This window comes from Belonocnema kinseyi, chromosome 6 (assembly GCF_010883055.1).
Source record: "Belonocnema kinseyi isolate 2016_QV_RU_SX_M_011 chromosome 6, B_treatae_v1, whole genome shotgun sequence".
Classification (NCBI taxonomy): Eukaryota; Metazoa; Arthropoda; class Insecta; order Hymenoptera; family Cynipidae; genus Belonocnema; species Belonocnema kinseyi.
The window spans coordinates 37271830-37292672 of NC_046662.1; the positions used below are offsets into that span (position 1 = coordinate 37271830).

The window sequence follows — 20843 nt, forward strand, 5'->3', positions numbered from 1 at the left end:
TAACAGCTTATGGATTGTCCCTAATGAACCTTTAATTCCTGATGAAGATTGATTAAAAAGTATCAAGAATCTCAAGAATCCCTAAATCTTGAATAAAATTGTCTTCAATATTCGCAGGTTTAATATGTGCTGAAGGACACGTTTGGAGAGAACAGAGGAGATTCGTGACAGCATGTCTCAAAGATTTTGGCACAGTAAAATATTCATGTGGCAAACGAGACAAGTTGGAAGAGAGAATTTTAACTGCTGCGAATGAAGCAGGATTGGTGAGCTTAGAATTAGCTAAGATGTTTAATTTCACAGAAAAAATATATATTTTAACAAGAAAACGGCATCATAACTTACTGAACAAAAAGTTTTTTTTCGATTAGCTGTAAAAAAATTCCTTTTTAGCTCTGCTGGGATTCGAACCCAGGCCTACAAGATTGCCGGTCTAGTGCTCTAACCCACGAAACTACTGAGGAGAATGAGATTAATTTTTTATTTATTTTCTTCTTACTGAAAGAAAATTGGTTATTGGCTCATTTTAAACAATATGGACAGTTTAAAGAATATAATTGTTTTTCGCTTCTAAAATTAATCATTTAAAAAATTTTTTTTAATTTTAAATGCAGTTTTAAAAACTTAAAAACTTAAAAATTAGAAGCGCTTAAAATTGAAGATTTTTGATCAAAAAAATATTTTTAGTCGATTAACTGTGAATATACATTAATTAATTATTTTTAAATAGAATTTTAATTGAAATAATTGGAAATAAAACTGTTTTAATTGGAAAGTCTTATTAGTAAAACAACTATAAACGCCCTATTGAAAGTTTATAAACTGTTTTGATTTTGAATATAACTTCAAAATAATATGTTTATTATTAAAGACTTTTATTACATTTCAAATATAATTTCACTATAAAATATTCAATTTTTAAACAATGCAATTTGAAATTTTTTAATCCAGAAAAAGAGCAATTACTTATTATTTAGAAATATCTGAACGTTGATTTAAACATGAATTTATTCAAAACTAAACAAAAAAACTAAACTACGAACGTTACAATTTTAATTGTTCTATTTAACCAAACTTAATTTCAGAAAAAATGAAAAACATTTCTTAGGAAAATTAAAAATGACTTTTTATTTTGAAGAAATAATTTAAAGAAAATATTCAAAAGGATTCAGAAATTTTTACAAGATTTTCGAAGATTTTAAGAAAATCTCCTTAATTTGGCGGAATTAAAAAAATAATAATTAAAAAAAATGTAAAACAGAATATAGATGTTTCAAGATTGTGAAATAAAATTTTTGAGCATTCAAAGGATTTTAAAAATATTTAAAATTAAAATAATCTAACTTTTCTTTTGAACGGGGAACTTTCAATTTTTTACAAATTTATAGTTGGAGCTGAAATTTATCTATAATGATAATAATTCTGATTTGGAACCGGGAACTTTTAAATTTTAACAAATTCCCAGCTTTTTTCATTTACTGGAAATATTCGAAAAGGTACAAAATTCTGAATTGGAACCGGAAATGTTTCCAAAGAATTCTAATTCTGAGTTGAAGCAGGGAATTTTTAAATTTTAACGAATTCTAAGTTGAAACTCGTATTTATTCAAAAAAATTATTATTTGTCTGGGAACAGAGAATTTTAAAATTTAAATAAATTCCTAGCTAGACCTGGGATTTTTTAAAAGAATGTATTTTAATAATTATAAGTTAAAACGGGATATATCAAAAAAAATAAAATTATGAATTGGAACAGGGAATTTAATTCATTTGGACAGGGATTTTTTCAAAAGAATTTTATTTCTGATTTGAAATGAAAACTTTTCTTGAAGAACTAAAATTCTAGGTTTGAACAGAGAATTTTCAATTTTTAACTAATTTTGAACTGGAATTTATCCCTTAGTGTTCGATTTTTAAAATATCATTGACCGTAAAAAAAGTTTGCTACCCGTGAATAAACCCGGAAATAACCGGTAATTTTTTCTTTGGTTAAAACGGCCACCCTGATTCTGTGAAAAAATATCCGAAACAAAATTAGTAGTATAGCTAAACGGTTATGTCGCCACTTACCGACTGTGCGAAGTTCTTTCCCATGCTAAGTTACCGACAGAAGGTAATTACCATCGGTCGTTAAGTGGCAAAATAGCCGCATAGCTCTACTACTAAAATTAAAACCCTATTTTTTCTGTGTGTCGTTATCATAAATAGAAATAAGCATTTTTCTTAAAAAATCTTTAGAAACTGAAAGAACGAGGATCCAATAAGGAAGGTATTGACCCTTTCGACACTCTTCATCATTGCTTAGGAAATTTGATAAACGATTTGGTATTCGGAGTTTCGTACGAGGAAGATAATGAAATTTGGAAAATGTTACAAAAATTTCAAGATGAGGGTGTAAAATACATGGGGGTGGCAGGACCATTGAATTTTCTTCCCTTCCTCAGGTTCACTAATTCTTATTCCTTAGTTAAAATTAAAAAATTACGATAATAAATATATTAATTATTATCAACAGACATTTTCCGAGATATAAAAATGTGATGAAATACGTCGTAGATGGGCAAACTCGAACCCACGAGGAATATAAAAAAATCATAAATAATTATGAAAATCAGCCAACGAATGCAGATAACTTTCTCGCAGCTTTCGTAACAGAAATGAAAAAACGAAACAGCACTGGTGAAATAGGATCTTTTGCGGATCCTCAAATTTTTTTTCTTTTGGCTGATATGTTCGGTGCTGGTGTTGATACGACGATAACGACTCTCCGTTGGTTTTTACTTTTTATGGCAGTTTATCCCAATGAACAGGTATTTTGAAAATAGCACAAAATTTTATAATAACACTCAGTAAAATGTTTGTGTGAATTAAACTTCATAGGATTTCAAAGGATTTCATAGGATTTCAAAGAAATTCAGATTCCATAAAATCATTGGGAATTGCTATGGATTTTAAGTGATTGTAAAAAATTGGAAAGATTTTTAGAAAGTTTAAAATGTTTTAGGGAATTCCTAGCGGTTTTAATTTTTATGGAATTTCACAGGATTTCAGAGAATTTTAAATATTTCATAATTTTATAATAATTTTTTTACAGATTTAACAGATTTCTAGATGTTTTATGGTGTTTTATTCGATATTAATGGGATTACAGGGAGTTTCAAAAGATTTGAGTAATTTTATTTTCAAGGAATTTCAAAGAATCATGTCGAATTTCAGAAATTTGTATAAGATTTTAAAGTAAATAAAAAAATTCAATAAGGACTTTTCTATAGATTTCTGATGGACATAAAAACATTGGAAAGTTTTAAAGCGATTTCAAAGGATTTTAATATAATTTACGAGATTTTAATAGATTTTATGGACTTCTACAGGATTTCTTTATTTTCTAAATGATATTGAAGATTTCATAAATTTTAAAAAGGATTTCAAAAGAAATGGAAAAATACAGTAAAGACTTTTCTATAGATTTTTAATGGATATAGAAAGATTGAAGAGTTGTCAAGGAATTTTAAAAGATTCAAATATATTTCGAGGGGCTTCAATAGATTTTATGGACTTTCACAGGATTTCAAAGATTTCATAATTTTTTAAGGATGGATTTCGTTAATTTTTAAAAGATATAAACGATTTTAAGTCATTTTATTTTCAACGAATTTCAAAGATTTTCAGTTTTTGCAATTCCAAGGAATTCAAGAAGATTTTAACATTTAAAAGGATTCCAAAAGAAATAAAAAAGTTCAATTAATGGATATAGTAAGATATAATCATTATGTAATTATATTATATAATAATATATAAGAATTTTAGAGGATTTAAATATATTTTGAGGGGTTTCAAAAGATTTTATGGACTTTCACAGGATTTCAAAGATTTTTTTAGTTCCTAGGAATTTAACAATATTTAAACATTTTAAAGTATTTCCAAAGAATCTTCGTCGGATTTCACAAATTTTTATAGAATTTCATAAGAAATAAAAAAATCCAATAAGGACTTTTCTATAGATTTTTAATGGATAGAAAAAGATTAAAAAAATTCCAAAGGATTTTAGAGGATTTGATTATAATTCGAGGGTTTTTAATAGATTTTATTTACTTTTACAGGATTTCAAGGATTTCATCATCTTTTTTTAAATGGATTTTGTTATTTTTTTAAAGATATTAACGATATTAAGCGCTATTATTTTCAACGAATTTCAAAGATTTTAGGTTTTTTTAATTATAAGGAATTTAACGAGATTTAAAAATTTTAAAGGATTTCCAAATAATCTTTTTCGGATTTCATAAATTTTTATAGAATTTCATAACAAATAAAAACATCCAATAAAGAATTTTCTGTAAATTTTAATCGATATAAAAACATTGAAACATTTCCAAAGGATTATAGAGGATTTAAATATATTTCGAGGGGGTTCCAAAGATTTTATGGACTTTCACAGGATTTCAAAGATTTCATCACGTTTTGAACATGGATTTCGTTATTTTTTAATGATCTTAACGATTTTAGGAAATTTTATGCTCAAAGAATTTCAAAGATTTTTTTTAGTTCCTAGGAATTTAACAAGATTTAAACATTTTGAAGGATTTCCAAAGAATCTTTGTCGGATTTCATAAATTTTGATAGCATTTTATAAGAAATAAAAAAAATACAATACGGACTTTTCTATAGATTTTTAATAGATATAAAAAGATTGAAAAATTTTCTAATGGCTTTTTAAGGATTGGAATATAATTCGAGGGTTTTTAATCATTTTTATGCATTTCCACAGGATTTCAAAGATTTCATCATGTTGTAAGGATGGATTTCATTATTTTTTTAAAGATATTTACAATTTTAAGCGATTTTATTTTCCACGAATTTCAGACATTTCAGGTTTTTTTTAATTCTATGGAATTTAACGAGATTCAAACATTTCAAAGGGTTTCCAAAGAATCTTTGTCGGATTTCATAAATTTTGATAGAATTTTATAAGAAATAGAAAAAAATACAATAAGGACTTTTCTATAGATTTTTAATGGATATAAAAATATTTTTAAATTTCCAAAGGATTTTAGAGGATTTGAATATAATTCGAGGGTTTTTAATAGATTTTATTTACTTTCACAGGATTTCAAGGATTTCGTAACCTTTTTTTAATTGGATTTTTTTAAAGATATTAACGATATTAGGCGATATTATTTTCAACGAATTTCAAAGATTTTAGGTTTTTTTATTTCTAAGTAATTTAACGAGATTTAAACATTTTAAAGGATTTCCAAATAATCTCTTTTGGATTTCATAAATTTTTATAGAATTTCATAACAAATAAATAAATACAACCAGGATTTTTTATCGAACTTCAATAGAGATAAAAAGATTTAAAAATTCCCAAAGGATTTTAGAGGATTTAAATATATTTCGAGGGGTTTCAATAGATTTTATGGACTTTCACAGAATTTCAAAGATTTCATCATGTTTTAAAGATGGATTTTGGTATTTTTTTAAAGATACTAACGATTTTAAGCGATTTTATGTTTAACGAATTGCAAAGATTTTAGGTTTTTTTTAATTCCAAGGAATTTAAAGAGATTTAAACATTTTAAAGAGCTTTGAAAGAATCTTGTCGGACTCCATAAATTTTTTATAGAATCTCAAACAAAAAAAAAATAATGAAAATCTAATCAGTTCTTTTCTGTAGATTTTTAATGGGTATAAAAACATTGAACATTTTTCAAGGGATTTTAAATGATTTCAATTGAATTCAGGTGTTTTATTAGATTTTATGTACTTTTACAAGATTTCAAAAGTTTTAATTATTTTTTTTAAATGCTGCCGATTTTTGTACATTTTATTTCGAAGGGATTACAAAACATTTTAAATAATTTAAGTTTTTATAATTGCAAGGAATTTAACGAGATTTAACCATTTTTAGGGGTTTCAAAGAATCTTGTTGGATTTAAAAAGAAATACAAAAATACAATAAGGAGTTTCTACACTTTTTGAATGGATATAAAAAATTTAGAATTTCCAGGGGATTTTAGAGGATTTAAATATAATTCGAGGGGTTTTAATAGATACAGTGGACTTTCACAGGATTTCAAGGATTTCATCATGTTTTAAAGATTTAAACATTTTAAAGTGTTTTTAAAGAATCTTGTCGAAGTTCAGAAATTTCTTTGGAATTCGAAAAAAATAAAAATATTCAATACGGACATTTCTATAGAATTTTAATTGATATGCAAACATTGAAAAATTCGCAAAAGGTTTTAGAGGATTTGATTTTGAAGGAATTTCTACGAATTTCAAAGAGTTGAAGGACTTTTTTGAATTCCAAGCAATTTAATGAGATTTTAATCTTTCATTTACGAAAATTTCATAGAATTTTAAAAGAAATGAATAAATTTAATACGGACTTTGCAGTAGACTAAGAAATTTGACAAGATTAGAGAGTTTTCAAAGAATTTTAGACGATTTCAAAAGAAATTGAGTGTTTTAATATATTTTATGGACTTGCACAGGATTTCAAAAGTTTAAATTATTTTTGGTAGATATTACCGATTTCAATGCATGGAATTTGAAGTTATTTTAATATTCTAAGTGTTTTATAAGATTATTTTCTGATTTCAGAAAATTGCATAGGATTTTAACAAAAATTTAAAAATTCATTAAGCATTTTTCTATAGATTTTAAGAGATATAAAAAGATTCGAGAGTAATCAAGGGATTTTCGAGGATTTCAAAAATAATAACATGTCTATAGATTTCAAGAGACTTAGAAAGATGGGATAGTTTTTGATTTGAAGGAATTTAACGAGATTTTTGCATTTTTAACGGTTTTCAAAGATCTTGTCAGTTTTCAGAAAATTTCTTAGGATTGTAAAAGAAATAAAAAAATTAATAAGATTATAAGGAATGTCTCTAGGTTTGAAAGGATTAAAAAAATGGCAATTATTTATTTTTTTAACGGGCTTTATCAGATTGTATGGGATTTGACAGTATTTCAGTAATTTAATTATTTTTGAAAAAGAGAATCTTGTCCAATTTCAAAAAACTGCATAGGGTTTTAAAAGAAATTACAAGGTTTAATAAGATTATAAAGAATTTCTTTAGATTAAAAGGGATTTAAAAAATTGGGTGAGTTTTCCAGAGATTTCAGAGGATTTTAATAAAATTTCGAAGGATTTCAAAAATCTGAATGGAGAGTTTTCAAGGTATTTCAGATGATTTTATTTTTATATATTAAATTAAATTCCAAGTGAATTCTCGGAATATCTAAGGATTTCGGGGATTTCAAAGGATATCATCAAATTTATGGGATTCAATGAAGTTTACCATATTTAATCAATTCATGGGATATTAAAAAAATTGCATGACACTATATTGCAGCTATTTTTAAAATTTTATACTGATGTTGGCATTAGTTTATATTTTTCAAGTGAAGCCGAAGCATGAACTGTGTATAGATATTTTTATTGACAAAATTAGGAGGAAATTCTAAAAGAAATGGATAATGTCTTATGTGGTCGAGGACCAACACTAAATGATAGACCATCCTTACCAAGACTCGAAGCAGCCATAGCAGAAACCCAACGTATAAGGTCCATTGTTCCTCTAGGATTTCCACACGGATGTATGAAGGTATTATTAATTAATTATCTTGAACAAACAATCCTTAACCTACTTTACCCCGAACTCTAGCCGACTTTACCCCGACCTTTATCTTACTTTATACTGTACTCTGATCGACTTTACCCCGAACTCTAGCCGTATTTACTCCAAACTCTAGCCGACTTTTCCCCGAACTGTACCCGACTTTACCCCGAACTCTATCGGACTTTAACCCTTACTCTGTTTTTCTTTACACCGTACCCTGATCGACTTTACCCGTACCCTACGTGACTTTATCTCGTAACATGAACGACTTTACCCTGTACCCTAAACCTGATCTACTTTACCTTGTACCTTAACGGACTCTACCTCATACTCTAGCCGGCTTCAACCTGTACCCTTGTCGAATTCACCCGCGAGCTCCAGTCGACTTACCCCGAACTCTAGCCGACTTTACCCCGAACTTTATCTTACTTTACACCGTACTCTAATCGACTTTACCCCGAACTCTAGCCGACTTTACCCCGAACTTTATCTTACTTTAGACCGTACTCTGATCGACTTTACCCCGAACTCTAGCGGACTTTAACCCTTACTCTGTCCTTCTTTACACTGTACCCTGATCGACTCTGCCCGTACCCTACGTGATTTTATCTCGTAACATGAATGACTTTACCCTGTACCCTAAACCTGATCTACTTTACCTTGTACTTTAACGGACTCTACCTCATACTCGAGCCGGCTTCACCCTGTACCCTTGTCGAATTCACCCCGAACTTCAGCCGACTTACCCCGACCTCTAGCCGACTTTTCCCCGAACTCTAGCCGACCTTACCTCGAACTTTATCTTACTTTACACCGTACTCTGATCGACTTTACCCCGAACTCTAGCCGTTGCATTTTCAATCATGACAATTTTTTTACCAAAAAATAGTTTTTTTTAATGCATACATTTTTAATAAAATAGTTGAATTTTAAATCAACATCATTAATTTTCTATCAAAAAGACGAATTCTCCACAAACTACATGCAGCTTTTAGAAATAGTTGAAATTCTAAACTAAAAAATCAACTTTTAATAAAAAATGGAATGATTCAATTTTCATTTTAAAAAATTATTTGTAAATCAATTAAATGAATCTTCTAAGATTCATCTAAGACAGTTGAATTTTCATGACAAAAAACAAATTTATATACAAAAACAGTTCAATTTTCAACCCGAAAATAAGAAGTTTTAATGAAAAATTCTCTTTCCAACCAAATAGTGACCGAATAGTTGAATTTCTAAACTAAAAAAAATCAACTTTTAACGAAAAATGGAACAGTTAAAATTTCATTTAAAGACATTAATTTCAAATAAATGAAATTAGTCTTCTACAAGGCAGTTCAATTTTCTACTAAATAGTTGAATTTTTAAGAAAAAAATACAAATTTTGTATACAAAACAATTGAATTTCAGATCCGGAAATATAACATTTAAAAAAAAAGTTCATTATCAACCAAACATTTAAGTTTTAAGTTAAAAAAATTCGTTTATATACCAAAAAAAGAAAGGGTTCAACAAAGTAGTTCAATATTTAACGAAAATCTTGCATTTTGTGCTAAAATTATTAATCTTTAACGAAAAATTAAATTTTTAAGAAAGTAGTAGAACTTTCAACCAAGGGATTGAATTTTCAAATAAAAAAGATTTAATTTCAATAAAATATATAATATTTGATACGTCAACATCCTAATATTTTTATTTCAAATAAAAGACAATTCAACCCAAAAATTTGAATCTTTAAGAAAACAGTTAAATCTTTAAACAAAACAGAATTATTTTCAAAAACACTGTTGTATATTTAGCAAGAAAAATTGATTTTCTACATAAAAGATGACTTTTTAACAAAATACATAAATTTTCAACCTAGAAGTTGAATTTACAACTAAGAAGATTAATTTTCGACCAAAAATACAAATTTCCAATTCAATAGCAAAATTTTTTACCTAAAGAAGATCAATCAATCTTTAAAAAAATGGAATAGTTTAGTTTTAATGCACAAAACCTTTTTCAATATAGAAAAGCGAACTTTTTGCAAAGCTGTCGAATTTTTAACAAAAAAATGGAATTTTTGAACAAATAGTTTAATTTTATACCAAATTGTTGAATTTTAAAACCAAAAAAAAGCAAAATTTTCAACTAAATAATTGGATTTTTTATCTGAAAAGATGAGTTTTTAAAATAAAAATTAATTTTCAACCAAATAGTTGAATTTTTAACAAAAGTTGTGCCCCCTCCTACCCTAAACAATTTAAGCAAGTTAAGAACTTGCTTTCAGGTTGTTTTTATGATTGTAAACACTATCATTTAAAAATATAGGGAAGTGGTCCTAAGTCGGCACTGTGGGTTCAGCCGGTTTCCTCGCGTTTCTCAGACATGGAGCGCATATCGGCAAGAGCGGGTTATAGATTTTTCGTGCAAAGGGAATTCGATCTTCTTCCATTCTTGTAAAGTAAGGTGTGTAAATATTTTTAAAAGTTAAAGCCTGATAAAGTACATTTTTTATTCGGTTTTTTTTCGCATGCATAATACCATGAAAGTTTGAAACCTTTGTAGTGGTCCTGAGTCGGCACCAAGCAGGTTGTCCTGAGTCGGCACAAAACATGTGGTCCTAAGTCGGCCCTTGCGCTTCGACGCGCATTGAAGGCTCAGGACCAGCGGGTGTCAGCTTGGGACTACTATTTTGAGTAACTTAAAAAATCACTCCACACTGCTCTGAATGACGTAGAATTTTAGATAAAGGATCGTGGTACCTGACCAAAGATATTAAAGCGCCATTGACACTATTTAACTTATGTTTTTGACAAAAAGTCGTACTGTGCCGACTTAGGACAACTCTCTTCTAAATAAGTTTGAAGTTATCGCCTTATTATATTCAGTTTTCAAAGTTCGTTTAAATCACAATCGTGGATTGTGGATAAGTAAAAGGGAATTTAGAACAAGAGAGGGGGTAATAGGCCGAGGCGGGAGATTTAAACGACTTAATGGCAAAAAAAATGAAAAAAGAAAAAAAAATTTTAGGATGCAGTAATTGAGGGTTATGACATACCGAAAGGAACCATGATAGTTCCTTTACAATGGGCAATCCACATGGATCCAAAATTTTGGCCCGAACCTGAAATATTCAGGCCTGCAAGATTTTTAACTGAGGAGGGCAATCTCGCAAAACCAGATGCTTTTATGCCCTTTCAAAGTGGTAAGATTTTAAAAAAATTCCAAATTTTCGGACAATCTACAGGGACTTCAAATAAGGAACTAATTTTTTTATCAGGAAAACGAATATGTGTGGGAGAAGAACTTGCGAAAATGATACTTTTCCTCTTCACTGCTCGGATCCTTCAATCATTCTTCGTGTCAGTTCCTCCTGGCAGTTCCCCCTGTACAGATGGTGAATGTGGAATTACTTTGACTCCGAAACCTCATCATCTAGTTTTCAAGCATCGAATGTAATTTTCCGTCCAAATAATTTACTACAGTATCAATATTTACTCGTGAGAATCGTTAGTACTTAAGAACTTTTATCAGATTTTTCATCTCTAATAAAGTCTTTTTATCCAAATTTTTATTAATTCATTAAACTGTAACCCTGACCGTTATACATTTTTCTTTCAGACATGAAAAAAACATATCTTGGAGGTCAACAATTTTAATAAAAAAAGAAAAATTATTATTAAATTATTATTCAACCAAAACGACAAAATTTTCAGAAAATACATTAACTTTCAACCAAAGAGTTGAGTTTTCAATGCAAAAAGATATATTTTAAACCAAAAATTAAATAATTAAATTTCTTGTTGAAAAACTCCATTTTCAACTTTAAAAACAGAAATTTTTTGAACAAAGTTCAGTTTTCAAAAAAAATTATTTCTTAACGAAAAGTGTAATATTTGATATTTCCAATTTAAAATAATTTAATGTGCAATTAAAAACAGCTGAATTAAAAAAAAAGAAATTGCAATAATCTAGTTGCATCCTTAAGCAAAGTATATTAATTTTCAAACCAACAAGAGGAGTTTTTAACAATAGAATAGTTGAACTTTTAAATTAAAGCGGAATATTTGAGATTTCAGTTGAGAAAAATTTATTTCAAATAAAAAAAAAGGATTTTATACAAGATAAATGAATTTTTAAACAAAGAAATTTGGTATCAAGAAGATTAATTTTCTACCAATTTAGGTGATTCTTTAACAAAATATTTTTTTTAAATCTAACATAGAAGACAAATGTTCAGCAAAATACATGATTTTTTGACCCAATACGTGAATTTTCAACTAATTAAGATAAAATTTTAATCGAGAATAGGAAAGTTAAAGTTTTCGTTGAAAAACTAAATTTTCAACTTAAAACAAAAGAGATTTTCAATAGAATAATTAAATTTTTTTAAATTATAATAAAATTTTCTACCAAAAATGGTAAATTCTTGACAAAAAATGTGATTGTGGACTTTTTATAAAAAAATCAGTTTTAACTAAAAATAGGTGAATTTTTAGTCAAAGAGATCAAATTTCCACAAAAAAGTTTATTTTCAACCTAAAAATTGCTTTTTCAACTAAAAAGAGTAAATTTTTTAACAAAAAGGCGAATCTTTCAATCAAATTTTTCTCGATTAAATTTGTTGTTATGAACAAATAATTTTAAATTAACAAAGAAACGAGTTTTCAATTTAAAAAAATGAATTTTCCATTAAAATTTTGAATCTAAAAAGAATTATTTTTTCACAATGTTGTACCTCGATTGCAGCAAGTTGGGAAAATTGTATTAAAAATTTGAAATTTATAGAACTCAATCTTTGAAGCCTTATCTTCAATTCAAGCCAATAAAAATTTTTAAATCTGCATGGATTCCTCAGATATGACTAAAAATGTCCAAGCGCTTCTGCTTTGAGTTTCAGTCGGCACAGATACGCTTGGACATTTTTATCATATCTCGGGAACCCTTGCAGATTTTTCAAGTTTTACTAGCTTTTAATAGGATTTTAAAGATTACGTCCTGTCAATTTCAGTCTTTTTTTAGAAATATTTGGACATTTTAAGTCATACCTCGGGAACCCGTGAAGATTTTTAAAGTTAGTAATTTTAATCTTTTGCACAGGTATCTTTAGTCACAGTACGAGTTGAAGTTAAGGTAAAAAATTAACCTCGCCGCAGAAAAGCTTGGTCATTTTTAGTCATATTTTGGAAACCCGTGATGATTTTTCAACTTTTACTAGCTCAAATTAAAGATAAGATTTTAAAGACCACGTCTTATCAATTTCATTCTGTTCCCACAAGTTCGAAGTGTTTTAACAGATTTGATGGAGCTTTTAATTATTTTTAAAAATTCAGTATTTTTGAATGATATTAACGATTTTAAAAGAATTTATTTTCAAGGAATTTCATAAAATTACATAAAATTTGAAGAAGTTTACAGTAAAAAAAGATGAATTTTAAGTTTAAATTTTGAATCGTCAACAAAAAAATGATTTTTTAACAAAGCGGTTCAACCATAAGTCAAGTTGTTCATTTTTTAACCAAAAATTTAATTTTAAATAAGATAAAATTATCAATTTACGAAATAGGCCAAATTTGTCATTTATACTACTCAATCTTTGAAGTCTTGTCTTTAATTCAAGTCAATCAAACTTTAAAAGGCTGCATGGGTTCCCCAGATATGACTAAAAGTGTCCTAGCGTTTCTGTGTTGAGTTTCAGTCAGTGTAACCGGCCTCGCTGATTACGTCGACTGAAACTTGCCTCAGAAATGTTTAGACATTTTAAGTCATATCTCTGAAACCCATAAACATTTTAAAAACTTTAGTGGCTTAAATCATAGATAAGATGCTAAAAATTACATCCTGTTAATTTCAGTTTTTCTGCTCAACTTATCGTAAGTCGCAGTGCGAGTCGAAATAAAGGTAAAAAGTCTGAAAAAATTATCGGCTATCAGCCTCGCTGGCTACGCTAAATGAAACTCGAAGCAGAAACTCTTGGACATTTTAAGTTATATTTAATTGACTTAAAAGACAGTATTTCAAAGATAACATCTTTTTAATTTCGGTTTTCTTTTTTAACTGTCCTAAGTCACTATACCAGTTGATGTTAAACTAAAAAATCTGAATGATTCTCGGCGATAATTGCTGATGATCGGCCTCGCTGGTTACACCGACTGAAACTCGACGCAGGAACGCTTGGAAATTTTTTATCATATCTCTATAAGTCGCCAACTGAAACTCTATTGAAACGCTAGGACATTTTTGGCCATAACTCGGGAGCACGTGAAGATTTTGAAAGTTTCACGGGCTTCAAAGATAGGATTGTAAATATTACATGCTGTTAATTTCAGTTATTTTCTTTAACTGTCCTAAGTCACAATATCAGTGAAAGTTGAACTAAAATTTTTTTATAAATTCGCAATGATTATTGCTGATTATCACTATATCAGTTGAAGTTAAACTAAAAAATCTTTCAAATCCTCGGCGATTATTGCTGATTATCTCCATATCGGTTGAAATTAAAATTAAAAATCTTAGAAATTCTCGGTGATAATTTCTGATGATCGGCTTCGCTGGTCACGCCGACTGAAACTCGCCACAGAAACGCTTGGACATTTTTAGTAATATCTCGGAAACCCGTAAAGTTCTTTTAAAGTTTTACGGGCCTAAAAGGTAGGATTTTATGGATTACATCCTTTCATTTTCAGTTCTCTTCTTTAACTGCCCTAAGTCATTACCAGTTGAAGTTAAACTAAAAAATCTGAGAAATTCCCAGCGATCATTGCGGATGAACGACCTCGCTGGTTACACTGACTGAAATTCGATGCAGAAACGCTTGGACATTTTTAGTCATATCTCGGGAACCCGAAATGATTTTTTAATTCTTATTGGCTTTAATTAAAGATAAGATTTTTAAGATCACATCCTCTTAGTAGCAGTCTTTTTCCACGAGTTTTTTAAGGCACAGTACGAGTTGCACTTAAGATTCAAAATTCGATTCATTTTTTCATTTTTTTTAAACTTCTAATTGCGATTTAAACAGATGAATTCGGTTCTTAATTACGTTTCCAACTTTATAAAAAACTAATTTTTCATAAAAACTGACATAATTTTGGTACAGTACTACCTGCTGTACATTGCACTTTACGCTCTATCGATTGTCATTGAGAATGGAGCGAAAACAATGAACAACAATATTATTCGTTGCCTCGTGCATACAAGTCGTTCAACTGACTTTTTACAATCAGGTTCTTTGATGCTCTGATGCAACAACAACCGCATTTTCACTGCTTTGATAATTTAAAAAAAAATTGATAAACTTTGCCTGACTTGTTTTTTAACAATCAGCCGGATGGAAAAGTGACACTTTGACTAATAAAATTCAATCCAGTAAATGGTGTTTACTTTTCTTACGATTCATAACATTATCTTGCACATGTTAAAATAATAAATTGTTAAGTAGGAAAGGATCACTTAAATTTTACTAGAATTAAAATAGCAGACCTCACAGCTAAAAATGATCTCAAAACAGGAGAATACAGGGATTTTTCGAAAAAAGAGGGGTATAATTTCTGCTACTTCAAATCTATTTACCAATCGAGAAAGAGGAATTTTCTACAAAATAGTTGAATTTTTGCACCCAAAATGATAAATTTTAAACAAAAGGGTTAAATTTTACCTGAGGATGATAAATTTTTTATAAAAAAATTAATTTTCAATCAAACACGAATCTAAAAAAATACTAGTAATGGAGCTTTCAAGTAAAAGGGTCGAATATAAAAAAACTAAATGGTAAGCTAAATGGTAGAATTTTCAAACAAAAAGGTTCAATTTTGTATCACTTAGATTCATTTTCAACCAAAAGATTAATTTTTTACCCAAAAGACGAATTTTTAACAAAACAGTTCAATTTTCAACAAGAAAATTTTGTTTTAAAGAAAATTGTTCAATTTTTGACCCCTTTCTCTATAAAAGAGGACAAATTTTCCTTCTAAGAAGACGAATTTTCAACAAAATGGTTAACCAAAAAAATGAATTTACGGCCAAAAATATAAACTCCTGACACTAAATTTAATTGATATTTCAGCCAAACAGTAGCACTTGTTACCCAGAAAGTTGCATTTTCAATTTTGAAAATATCAACCTTTTGCCAATAATGGAAAAGTTACATTTTCAGTTAAAAAATTAATTTGCAAACAAAAAAAAAACGATTGTTCAAGAAAACATTTCAATTCCAAACCAGTGATGAATCCTCTAATAAAAGTATTATTATTTAACCAAGTGTTTCAGTTTTTACTCAATTAGTTGGAGTTTCAAAAATTGATTAGTTCTCAAAGAAAAATGTAATTTTTGATATGTCAATAACAACAAATTTGAAGAATTTACAAAAAATAGTTAAAATATTAACCAAAAAGATGAATTTTTAACAAAAAATGTAAGTATTTATTTTAATCCAAAAATAATTAAAATTGACGAAAACAATTAATTTAAAGAAGAGTAGTTAATTTTATTCCACAAAAAATCATTTCTTAATAAAATAATATAATATTTGATATTTCAACTAAAAAATATTTTCTTAAAAAAAAATATATTTATTCAACTGAAAGATGAATTTTCAAGAAAATGGTTGCATTTTTAAGCAAAATACATAAAATTTTTACGAAAAGAGAACAATTTGTGAACCAAAAGGAACGATTTTTTTACTAAACAATTGAATTTTTAATTGAAAAAATTAACTTTTGACTAAAAACTTTTGAATTCTTTTTATTGGATTTTGTTAATTTAGTTCGATTTTGACCAAAGAAAAGATAAAATGAAGTTAAAAGGGAAGTTTTATTAAAAAAAACATTTGTACACATAATAGAACTGACAAAAATTAAAGATTTGTTATTGTCAAATTTTATTATTACATTTTTAGTGAAAATAATTAATTTTCAACTGAAAAAAGGACAATATTTAACCAAGCTAATAAATCTTTAACAAAAAATTAATTCGGGACAAAAAATATAATAGTTGACATATCCACCAAAATAAGTGAATTTTTGACTAAATAATAAGAGTTTTCAGCAAACTAAGTGAATTTTTAACTGAATAAATCAATTTTCTAGCCAAAATAAAATATGAATTTTTATTTTATTATTTTGAATTTTCAGCCTAAAAGATATAAAAACATTTCAAAATCGACGAGAAATGTTATCGTTAAATGTTTAGTTTAAAACATTAATTGTTAACATAAAACAACTCATTTTTATCTACAATTTTATTTTCTAATGGAATTGTTAGTCTGATGGTTGTATTTTCAACAAGGAAATTTAGTTTTATGGAAAAAAGGTAAATTTTTAACAAAACAGAAAAATTTTCAATTAAAAAAAATAGAATAGCTTAATTTTCAGTTAATCGAGAAAAAAATTTCAACGAAATAGTTCAAATTTGCACCTGAAGAAATGTATTTTGTTAAACAAATTAGTTTTTAATAAAAAATGAATTTTTCACCAGAAATGAAATTTCAACCACAAAAGGTTCATTTTCTATGAAAAAAGAATGATAGATGCATTTTCAGAATTTTAAAAAACGACGAAAAATAGAATAATTTAATTTTCAATGAGATAACAAAGGATTTAAGTAAAAACAATATTTCAGCGAAACAGTTAGAACTTTCTACTAGGCAAATTAATTTTAGTACGCAAAATAAATTTTCAATGAAAAAACGAATTTTCAACCAAAGAAATAAAATTCCAACCAAAAGGGGTAATTTTCTACCAAAAAATAATAATTTCAAGATAATATATTAAGTGCCAACCAAATATTTTTCATATATTGTATGATTTTCAAATTTTCAACATGCCAGATGAATGTTCAGAAAAAAACTAAAATAAAGCAAAAATAGCTTCATTTTCAGTTAGAGAAATAAGTTGTTAAGAAAAAAATCCAGCTTAGTAGTAAAAATATTCAAATAAACAAATGAATTTTGTTAAAGACACTAATTTTGGAATTAGAAAAAAAAACTTTCAACCAAAAAAATTAATTTTTAATCTAAAAGATTAATTTTCAACCAAAAAAGAATCCTTTTTAACCAAATAAATTAATTTGTAATCGATTTTTCAATCTAACAGTTAAATTTTCAATTAAAAAGGTGCAGTAGTCACCAAGAAAATTAATACATCAGAGATAAAGTTTCCTAAAAGGCCTAAATCGTAACGGAAATATAAGTTATCGTGACGAAAGAAGCATGGTGGTTAATCACTATGATTTTCCGTTTTTGTCAAAAATTGTGGCAGTGATCCCAACTTTGGCATGAAGACCTACTACGCTTGCGCTAGGCCGCTTGAGAGGAACACGAAGCGACAACTTGTAACCATGGCAATAATAAGTCGCGCCGTGTTCCTCTTATGCATAGGTAGCGCAAGCGCAGTACCTTTTCATGCTGTTTACGTCAAATGACGTGCTCTCATCTAGATAGTTATATCTTTTATTTTTTTTACTATTCATGTTGCCATTACAAACATAGACTACAAATTTCATAATAAAATTAGTTAACTGAAAAAATTTGTTAATCCCTTAACATTTTTAGTTACACTAACTAAAAATTATAAATAGTTTCCAAAATTTCTCAATAGTAATAGAAACGTAAGTTATCGTAACCGAAAGAAGTGCGCAGTTAGCAACAGCACACTCCTCGCTTCAGGATCGCATTCAAAGCGGATTGAAATTTTTGCTTACAGAAACTGAAAATTCTGAAATTGTGACACAATTTTTTTAAACAAGTGACCAAAGTGTTATGCATTTACCGTTGCTAAAATTTTTGTTCCTGTTTAGGAAAATTCAGAAACGGTTTCTGCAAAAAGCTTTAACTTTTTTTCCTTTTAAAAAAGGGGAATCGCGAAAAGAGTGCGAAGTCTGGAATAGTTTTCTCCATCACCTTGAAAGTCGACGACCTTCGAATAGAAGCGTAAACGTATGAAAGAAAATTTTTTGCATCAATCTTTTGAATTTTAAGGTAACATTGCATAATGAAAGTCATTCTTGCAAAGTAGGGACCTTGAGTTGGATGCTAAGATCCGTTCACCTGCCCAAATTCACAATGATTCTTAGTACTATTGCACATGAAATAAATAAATTAAAACCTCTGTACTTGAGCCAACAATTCTGTCTTGTTCTGTAGTTTTTTTTTTCTTCTTGTCCAGACAGGAAGTTATAATTGTTGATAAAGAAACCGATTTTAAGGACATTTTAAAGAGACTAAGTTTAAAATGAAAAGGGGAAAGAAAGAAATTTAACTCATATTTTAAAAGCTTCACCCAGGTTATCAGGCTGGTCTCAAAACTGCTTTTTCAAAATTTCCTGATTGAATCTTGACAGATTTTTACAAAGAAACTATTAAAAAAATAATAAAAAATTTCAAACTAACATTTTAATATTAATATTTTTAATTAACTTATTTATTTAAAGCAAAAATATTACTTTTTAACATAAAAGATCAAATTTAAATCCAAGGCAACGGATTTTTAACAAACCTTTAAAATTTCCAACGAGAAAGGCAACGTTAAAAAAAATCATTTTTAACCAAAGCTGATAAAAATGTTATAATATAGGTTGATTTTTAAACAGAAAAGATGAATTTTCAACCAAAAAGTTAATTTTCAATCAAAAAAGATGAATTTTTAATCAAACAAAAAAGGCTGCATTGTCAACTTAATAGTTGAATTTTTATTCCGAAAAAGACGAATTTTTAATAAAATATCTGAATTAACACCCAAGAACGACGAATTTTATGCAAAAAAATTTGAATTTGCAACCTGAAAATATTAATTTTTAACAAAAAAATTAATTTTTTAACAAATTTTTTTAATTTCGACAAAAAAATATATGTTTTCAACCAAAAAATTAAATTTTTTACAAAATATTTGAATGTTTGAACCAAAAAGACGAATTGTTTACGAAACAAATGCAATTTTAACCCGAAAACATAAGTTTTCAAGAAAAAAATTAATTTCTAACCAAATACTGGAAATTTCGACAAAAAGTGTGAATTTTCACCAAAAAAGTTATTTGTCCACAAAATAGTTGTATCTTCGAATAAGAAAAAAAAAGAATTTTCTTCAAGACAATTGCCTTCTCAACCTGAAAGTGTGAGTTTTCTAGAAAAAAATTAATTTAAGCACTTATTTGAATTTGTGACAATGAAGTGTGTATTTTTAATCCGAAAATATGAGTTTTAAACAAGCACCAAATTAATTTACAACCAAATAATTGAAACTTCAACCGAAATATTTTTATGCTCAAGAAAAAAGTCAAATTTTCTATAAAGAAATTTAATTTTAATACCGAAAAAATAATTTTTCAATCTGATAGTTTAATTTTCGACCAAAAGATATGAATTTTCAATTTAAAATTTTATTTTAGACAAAAAGTAGACCAGAAAGGCGAATTTTCTAAAAAATAATTAAAATTTGGAACAAAATATAAGGTTTCAACAAAAAAGCTAATTTTTAACTAAATAGTTCAATTTTGAACTAATTAGTTCAATTTTTTAACGTAACAGTTCAAAAAGAAGTATAAATACTGTAACTTTCAACCAAATTTTTATTTTATTTATTTTTAACTTTTATTAATTAATTATTTTATATTAGTTTATTTTATTTGTTATTTGTTTTAGTTTATATTTAATTTTCAAACCAATAGTTTTATTGTTAACAATATGATTGAATTATCAACAAAACAGTTGCATTTTCAACCCAATAGTTAAATTTTCATAAAAATGATTTTTTTTACCAAATAGTTGATTTTTCAGACAAAAATATGAATTCCCCACAAAACCATTAACTTTTTAAATAAATTGTTGAATTTTGCAGCTAGAAAGATTAATTCTCAACGAAAAAAGTTATAGTTGCTATTTTAACAAAATAAGATGAAAATTTTCCCAGAAGAAATAAATCTTTAATCCATAAGGCTTAATTTTCTATCCAAAAATAAAAATGTTTTGCAATTCAGTCGATTTTTCTTACAAACAATTTTTTTTTAACAAAATAGAATAAAATTCAACAGATTAATGACATTTTCAACAAAATGACTAAAGTTTCAACAAAATTGATGCATTTTTAACTAAAGAGTTGAATTTTCAACCACATGTCGAATTTTCAATATAAAAATATTAAATATTTGCTGTCCAAAAAGACGAACTATCAAAGAAATAGTTAAATTTTCTACTAAATATTTGACATCTTTAACAAAATATTCGAGGTCTTAATGT

General features: G+C 27.3%; 1 protein-coding gene across 1 annotated transcript in view; it reads left to right on the top strand.

Moving 5' to 3' along the window:
• The window catches only part of LOC117175041 (cytochrome P450 306a1), a 116274-nt gene extending 105091 nt beyond the window's left edge, over window positions 1-11183 (top strand). Inside the window, exons 3-8 of the mRNA XM_033364563.1 lie at window positions 118-266; window positions 2238-2443; window positions 2515-2809; window positions 7460-7612; window positions 10646-10820; window positions 10896-11183. Of these exons, the coding sequence (XP_033220454.1) occupies window positions 118-266; window positions 2238-2443; window positions 2515-2809; window positions 7460-7612; window positions 10646-10820; window positions 10896-11074 (1157 nt within the window). The 3' untranslated portion in view covers window positions 11075-11183. The remainder of the gene's footprint in view (window positions 1-117; window positions 267-2237; window positions 2444-2514; window positions 2810-7459; window positions 7613-10645; window positions 10821-10895) is intronic.
• The last annotated feature ends 9660 nt before the right edge of the window (window positions 11184-20843 follow it).